The sequence below is a fragment of the Salvia splendens genome, unplaced genomic scaffold (genome assembly GCF_004379255.2).
Source record: "Salvia splendens isolate huo1 unplaced genomic scaffold, SspV2 ctg536, whole genome shotgun sequence".
Lineage (NCBI taxonomy): Eukaryota > Viridiplantae > Streptophyta > Magnoliopsida > Lamiales > Lamiaceae > Salvia > Salvia splendens.
The window spans coordinates 25,632-33,809 of NW_024599193.1; the positions used below are offsets into that span (position 1 = coordinate 25,632).

At 32.5% G+C, this 8,178-nt stretch overlaps 1 protein-coding gene across 2 annotated transcripts; it reads right to left on the bottom strand.

Annotated features, from left to right (window-relative positions):
• Positions 1–1,689: 1,689 nt before the first annotated feature.
• Positions 1,690–5,428, bottom strand: LOC121790516 (WAT1-related protein At5g64700-like). 2 transcript variants are annotated; one of them, XM_042188713.1, is made up of 7 exons: positions 5,208–5,428; positions 5,068–5,130; positions 3,876–3,992; positions 3,571–3,796; positions 2,566–2,724; positions 2,012–2,163; positions 1,690–1,879 (listed from the first exon to the last, which is right to left on the bottom strand). In XM_042188713.1, the coding sequence occupies exons 1-7, from the start codon at positions 5,396–5,398 to the stop codon at positions 1,693–1,695; spliced, it is 1,095 nt and encodes a 364-aa protein (XP_042044647.1). In that variant the 5' UTR covers positions 5,399–5,428; the 3' UTR covers positions 1,690–1,692. The 2 variants fall into 2 exon arrangements, with proteins under 2 accessions (XP_042044647.1, XP_042044648.1); XM_042188714.1 differs by lacking the exon at positions 3,876–3,992.
• Positions 5,429–8,178: the final 2,750 nt, after the last annotated feature.

Sequence of the window (8,178 nt, forward strand, 5' to 3'; positions counted from 1 at the left end):
CTCCGTACTCTAAAAATAGAAATTCTTTTCTTTTTGGGCGTTCCCTAAAAATAGAAACTTTCCTCTTTTGGAAATTTCTTTCTCTCTAATAAGGTTAGATCAATTTTCCACTAACACACTTTTCTATTTGTCTCTCTCTTACTTCACCAATTTTGCGTTAAAATCTGTGCCGTTTAAAAGGTTACTTTTTTTAAGGGGCGAAGAGAGTAATTCATTCTGTTATAAAGCATTTTATTTATTTCATTCACTTATGAAGCATTTTAATTATTCTCTAATACATTTGACTTTTAATATCTTTTCTATTTCTAATACATTTAAAACCTCCAACACATATATTTATAAAATAATAATTCCTCAGTCCCATCCTAATTGGAGCATTTCTTTTTTGGCACGTAATTTTACGTAATGTTGTTTGATGAGTTAAGTAGAGAGAGTAATACTTCTATTTTCAGAAATGTATCATTTTGAGTTGGACATCCCAAAGAAAAATGTATCACTTAAAGTGAGACGGAGGGAATATTATATAGGTATTGCAATATAGTACTATATCTAAATTTGGTATACTGAAAAGTCGGTATAGCATCGATATTAAACTCTATCAAAGATATGATCGTTTTGAATTTGGGGAAAGTTCAAACCTCAATTCAAATACTCGCTCCTATGTGTTATTGTCAACATCCCTTTTCACCAAGTTAAATTGGAGTACTCTCCGTCCCTGAAAGTTTGTCCCATTTTTCTATTTCCATCCGTCCCACAAAATTTGTCCTATTTCACTTTTTACCATTTTCTGTAGTGGATCTCATATTCCATTAACTCATTCTTACTCACATTTTATTATAAAACTAATATATAAAAGTAAGACTCACATTTCACTAACTTTTTCAACTTACGTTTTTATTATATTTCTTAAAACTCGTGCCGGGTAAAACTGGGACAATATTTGAGGGACGGATGCTAATATTTTCAAAATATCACCAACATGCATAGGAGCACATGCATGGACATGCTACCCACTCCACTTTCTCATCATTTGACCCCACAAACACTCACATTCCCTCATTATGACACATCCCGCGCCATGCACCATTATATGCATGCACCTCCATTTACTCTCACAGCACAACACACATCTATATAAATGTACAAACTCTGTCCCTTGTTTACTATCTTTTCCTTATTTCAACATGGCGATTCAGAATCAAGAAGCCACCACCTTCACACAACTGATGAAGCAAAAGTATTTGGCGGAGCTCCAAGATCGTGAGCTTCTCGGCCGAGGTGCCCCCCGACGTCAGCGCGACCTTGCAGGAGCGCTGCGTGTGTGCGGTCAAGTACTCCACGAATCCTCTTTCCGAAGTTGAGATGATACAGAAATTGGGGATCCGTGATTGGGAAGAGATGGAGGAGTTTATATATTGCTATATTGTTCGTCATTTCATTCAGGAGGCTTTCCTCAGCATTCGCTTTTCTAAATCTTGATCAAATTTAACAATAGTGTGGGTTTGATTACCGCCATTTGTACTTATAGTCAATTTAGTGCTAGTATTAAATAATTTCCAAAATTTGATCACTAATTATTATTTTTGTTAAATATGTGATCTAATCGGAGGGTCATACCACGCAAAAAGTGCTTGTAGTACTATAATTTCCATAATGAATTTAGCATTTTCTAGAATTAAAAAAATGCAGTAATTAATTAGTAGTAGTTGGAGCGATGGTGGCGGAGGGTTGCAACCTTCCAGATTCCATTCTCTCCTCCGCATATCCGCCGCTGCCGATTTCTTTGAGGGGGAGCGGCGGTGGCGTGGCTTTCCTATCATTATCACTTCCCCACAAGAATGAATACAGCCCAGCTACGATCAATGCCATGCCTATCAAGCTGCATATATGCATTAACAGATATTTTCATCAATTATAAACCATATAGTATAATATTTACAGAAATTGCCGTATTTGAATATTCTATAATTATTACTATATTAACCTTAATGTCAAAAAATATACTATATACCTTCCAACATAGAGCTCTTGACCGAAGAAAATAGCTTCGATTATGAGGATGAATAGCAGAGATAAAGGATTGAACATGGAAGGATATGTCGGCCCTTTCTCTGCTACAACCATCGAAATCAAAGCATACGTTACACCTGTCGCTAGTGTAGCCTGCCACAAATTCATTTTTATATTAGTATTATCATTTGTTATTTACATGAATATATGTCAGTCGGGTCGCGTTAGAATGTTAACTAACTTTGTTGTGCTACTTGCTAACTAATCAACACATTATATTAAAAATATCAACAAATGTAATACTCCTATTTGATTAAATCCCTATTTCAATATATGTATCTATTTGTAGTGGCATTGGACCTAATGTATTCTATGTAGAATGGGCCTATTTCAGGAAAAAGAATCCAATCGATATGATGGAAGTCAAAACATTGAATTAAACACTATTATATAATCTACTATTCCTTTCAGTCACCCTATTCTTTTTCACCCAAATATTATCTTATGAAATTGAATTAAAAGTAGAAAAATAAGTGATAAAATAGAGAATATTACCGAGTATAAAATTGTAAGAAGCTGAAGATTCCAACCCAATCGCCATGACTTAACTTTTGTATCCATGCACAAACCTACCACTGTGGCTTGAACTGAAGCTATGCAGCATATAATCATGGTCCCAGAATATCTATAGGGAAATACTTTGAATAATTTCACCTGTTGATTATGTAACCAATAAAATCATGATAGATGGTAAGTCAATTATAATTATAATTCTTGAAAAGCTACTTATATAGGAAAAGGGCTCATATCAATATACTACACACACACGTATTGCTCCTAAAAGCACAACACTTTCATTAATAAATTGGTAAATAATACTCCCTCCCTCTGCCCCAGTGCAAGTGATTGATTTCATTTTGACCGTTGCTTTGCGAAGATGATAATAAATAGTTAAAGGGGAGACAAAGTAAAGTAATAGAGAAAATAATATAGAAGATAGTTGTATTCACATATTCTCTTACTTACTGTACTTTCTCTTCACTTTAATTATTTATTATCATTTTCTCCAAAAAATGTCAAAAAACAGTCAATCACTTGAGATGAGAAGGAGGGAGTAGTATTCAACGACTTTGATCAAATTTGTAATTTTAATATGACTTCTGAACTGTAGCATTAATGTTTTGACCTTTTATTGTTTTAGCAAATTAGGGGTTCCCTATTTTTTTTTGTTAAGAGGTCATCCACCATGATATTTTTTGGACCCAAAATATGTAATGGATATAATTTGACATAACCAACCCTGGTTGAAGTTTGGATAATCTCCTTTCAATTAGTGTTGGAATATTTCTTTTGAACATAGAGATTAATAAATAAGTACATATTTAATAAGTTAAATAAAGTAAGAATAAAGTAGAGTAGAGAAAAAGTAGGAGATGGTAATAAAATAAGAGAGATAAGTGTTGTACTTTTCAATAAAAGTAAATGACTCAATTCTAATGGAACGGTTCAAAAAGAAAATATGATCCAAAACTAATATAAAAGAGTGATAATATAGTGTACCTGTAGAATGAACCAAAAGCCATAAGAAATAGAGCTTCCAATCAAGAGCAAGGTTCCTCTAATGTTGTTTTGGTGGGTTTTGATAACAATTTTATGATGATTGTGGGCACTAAGGTTGAAAGATTTGCCTTTGTAGAGAGCCATTGTTAATATTCCTGCAAAGCATAGAATCGCTCCCAAGCTTTTTATCTTACCACCCTTCGTATGCAGATTCAACTTTTCTATCCTTCAATTCCAACTATTAGCATTCACTAATTTGCAATTTATAATAAATTAATGAAATTCACAAAAATCGACTTATATACCTTAGAATAATTGAGAAGATAAAGGTGAGTATTGGAATAAGGTTAAGGAAGTTGGTAGCATATGTAGCTGACGTGTCCTTCAAACCATAGTAAAATAGTCCCATAGCCAGCAATATCCTGCATTTTATTTATGCAAAATATGCATACAAATATATATTTTAAAATTAAATACGCCAGAGAAAAAAAAGGTCCTTTAATTTTGTCCTTAAAAAAGCGTCACCATAATCTTTTTATTATGTAGTTTAAGAGAAAAGCGCGTGATTTTTTGATTTGGCCTAGATAATAGAAATTGAATAAGTTTGGCGACGAATATTTTTATGTCATTTCTAATTTTATATGTGTGAATATTATTGAGGGCAAGGATTAGGCTTCCCGACACCTTCGCGTGCCATTAATAAATTAATTTAGAAATTATTATTACCATAAATAGCATCGTATATCATAGTTTCAGAATATTTATTTTCATTAAATTTATTAAATTATTGGTATTACTTAAAATTAAAGTTTAAGAATATCATATACACCGTACCTAATACATTAGTTACGCAATAGTCAACCCCAAACATTAATTAGTACTACTACAGAATTAAAATTATAGTTCCTTGATTTTGTCCTTTTTTTATAGAATCTTTGAAAGATGTTAGTATATTTAATCAAAGGGATTACTAATCCTTGCAAAACAATTTGCAGATTAATAAAGAAACTATATGTAAGGAAATTAAATTTGAGAGATGTTATATGCCTTAAAGAAAAAAAAATGCACAAATTAATCACAACAAATTGCAGGTTTCAAAAATTCCCAAAGTTAACTATATGTATCTTTTATATAATCAATTACTTTCTATAGAATAAAATTATCCCATTTCATTTCTTAATTTCGCATATATTTGAAATACTAATATATTTGAACGGTTATTTTTACCATATATGTAGATTATACTACATGCTTGCAAATTAAAGAAATCTGATGCAATAAGATAAACTAACTGCAAGACCTCAAAAAAAAGAGTATGCCACACTGATGAAAATTGAAATAGTTAAAGATGTATGCATGGAAACTGTTAATAGTAATACTCAGAGGAAAACAAAATCACCCATTAAGAAAACTCAAAATCACCAAATCTTGAGATGCTGTTTTTAGTAAATTAAAGTTTGTGCATGCAAGAAAGATAAAAGACCAAATCTTACTTACCCTGTTAGTGCTACCATGAAAAGCCAGAAAAATGCTGCAAAATTGATTTTCTTGAGAGCGCCTCTGCACACCACAAAGTAAAACTCCAAATGAAAAGATTGGTCTTTTTCGACACTTGTTGCGACTCGTAACAAACATACCTCTCGAAATAGAGCGCAAAGGGCGCGACGCATAAGGCCGCGAGGATGTTACGATAGGTTAAGAGAGCAAAAATGAAGGTTCCCTCACTCAGTATAACTCTAGAAAGTAATTGCAGCCCCGCTGCAATTACTTGTACCACTAGCATCCCCAGTAGTACTCTTGCATCCATCATCCCTTTCCTCAATTCCATACCACCCTCCTCTACTCACTCTGACCTAATTAATCTCAGAGAGAGAGAGATGAAATGAGATGTAGCCTTCGTCTATAAATAGTACACAAATAATCCCTATTAAAGTCTCATGTCAAGTGCGGATTTTAAGAAGTTGTTTGGCTTTGTGAAGAAAAATAGGTGGAAAAAGTTAGTAGAAGGTATTAAGTTGTACTTTTATATAGTATTAGTTTTATGATAATAATGGGTAGAAGTGGTAAAAAATGAAATGAGACATTTATTGGGGATTGTCTAAAAAAAACACATGGGACATTTAATGGGGACAAGAGTGTTAGTTGTTTTACCGTGATGTAATGGGATTGAATGAAGAAAACGCAAAAGATGCCTCAAATTAGAAGGAGGTGGACACGAATTTTCTTGTACAGGTTTAATATGTGTGAGGAGAGAAAGAGAGAGAGAGAGATTTTTCTTTTTAGGATCTAATTAATTATGAGATTAATAATCGTTGAGATACTCTACCATACTTTTTGGTGCTCTGCAGTCAACATGTTTTGATTTTTTATTACTTAATTGTTCAATTTTAATCTCTAGTTATTTGCTTTAATTTTAAAATTAAAAAACGTGTCAAGTGAAAATTAAATGTACATGTAAACAATAAATCTAAAACCTCAAGTGAACACAGAAAAAAAAAATATTATTACATATGAATAAGGATTATTTAGTCTACATACGTGCTGGTAAGATTTTATTATTACATATAAATAATATTTCCAAAGTTGATAAGATTTACTACTTACATAGACATAGTGTCAAACACAGAAAAAAAATTATTTATAAACTTTATAAAAATGGATGCAGAAAAGGTATTATTAAGAATATTATTAAGTTTATTTTTTATAGTGTGGTGTATACATATTATTTAATAGTATCATATTAATATCACTAATAATATATTTCATAAACTATTCGAATACCTTAACTTAGCTAAAATCACATTTTTGTAAAACACTTCTCCACTTTTCTTTTACGTTAAACAATTTTTTTGTAATTATTTGTTAGTTCCTTCTCTAATTTCACTCCTTTTAATCCTAAAAAGTCAAATCTCATGCAATTGGACTTTATTTGTGTCATCTTAATAAAATCTAAAGATAATTTCGAACAATTTCACTAAATTAATACTACAAATAGATAAAGAAAAAGAAGCAGTTATGGCAAGAGTTTTAACCAACTACAATAAATTGAAATGATACGAATTTGTCACCAAATCATACCGTGTACAATAAATTGAAATGATAAACTTGTAACAAACCATACGTATGAAACTTATCTACAAGTGAAGTGATAGTAAATAAATTAGAAAGAGCCAAATCCACCTATAAAACTTTAAAAAAAAGTCAACTTAAGCAAATTCCCATATAGTCTATTAATTGAATGAACTAATTATATGGTCAGCAGATTATCACATCATAAATACCACTCAGTTTAATACGCATGCTAAATGTTAGTGGCATTCCCGCCACTAATTTATACTTGTAGATAAGCATCGGTTTATAGTTCGCCAAAGAAATTCCGCCATTAAAAATTAATAGTAGTGGATTAGAAGCACCTGTTTCCGTCGCTAATACTAGCAGACGTGTTTCGTCATTAAATTTGGATAGCCACTAGTGGCGGAATAGTATCTATATATTCCGCCAATAATCCGTCACAAATGTTTAAAATGGTATTAGTGGCGGAATAGAATCGGAATAGTATCTACCACTATATATTCCGCCAATAATCCGTCACAAATGTTTAAAATGGTATTAGTGGCGGAATAGAATCCACAATCCGCCACTGATATTTTTTACAAATTTTAGTTTTATTTAATTTATTATTTACCTACCCTACCCTGTTACAATAATTTTTTTCAACAAAACAATATATTTCCTAGTCAAAATAACAATAGATAAACTAATATTCATTAATTACGTATAATATTAAGCATTAGTGAAAAATCATAAATTGAGTTCATTACAGAATAACGGTTCATTGAGATCATGTTCCAGCTGAATGATCATCGGGTCGGTGGGACTGTTGGTGGCTCATCAACTGTTCCACAATCTTCTGCAGATTGATCAAATCCCAACTTTAATCTATAAGCAAGCTCTTGGTTGAGATTTTGTTGCATTACACTCTTCCCCTCAGAATCAAGTTGTTGATTACTAGTCGATGCAGCCTTCATGAGCATTGGTCCGAGGACTCCAGTTCGTTCATGCATCCGCTTCATCTTGTCAAGGTAGGCTCTCACGACTTGATTGACAAAGATAGGGCTGGAAAAACGGGAAACCCGCATCCGATTTCGGCCAGATGCCCTATCCCGATACCCGTGCGCAGGGACGGACCTAGTGTAGGCCAAGCCGCCGCTCCAGCGGGGGCTTGGCTGGTGCCGGTGCCGGTCCCTGTATCCTCATGGTCGTGGCCGCTGCTGTGTATTTCTCTTTTACCGTTTTTTACACAAAGAAGAAAGGAGGAGAGAGAGGCGTAGGGCAATGAAGTGGATTAATTAGAAAGTAATTATGGTCATTGAATTTACAACGTGGGGTCCACTTTTGGTTAATGAATACTCCACGTTGGTCCTAGTAGTGTTTAAAAAATATGTGAATTTGAACCGTTTATTTTTGTGGAATAGTAATACTTATGCTAACATTTTTGGATTTATAGTTTAATACTGAATTTATGCATAACAGATTATTTTGTACATTTATCTTCATAATATCATAATATTATGTATATCTATTTTAATATAGTATATAAAAATGAGA

Coding starts and splice junctions, on each gene's coding strand:
- LOC121790516 (XM_042188713.1), bottom strand. CDS start 5,398: ATGGAATTGAGGAAAGGGATGATGGATGCAAGAGTACTACTGGGGATG. Junction 5,131..5,207: donor TTTGCGCTCTATTTCGAGAG/GTATGTTTGTTA, acceptor TGTGGTGTGCAG/AGGCGCTCTCAAGAAAATCA. Junction 2,164..2,565: donor TTCTTACAATTTTATACTCG/GTAATATTCTCT, acceptor AATTTGTGGCAG/GCTACACTAGCGACAGGTGT.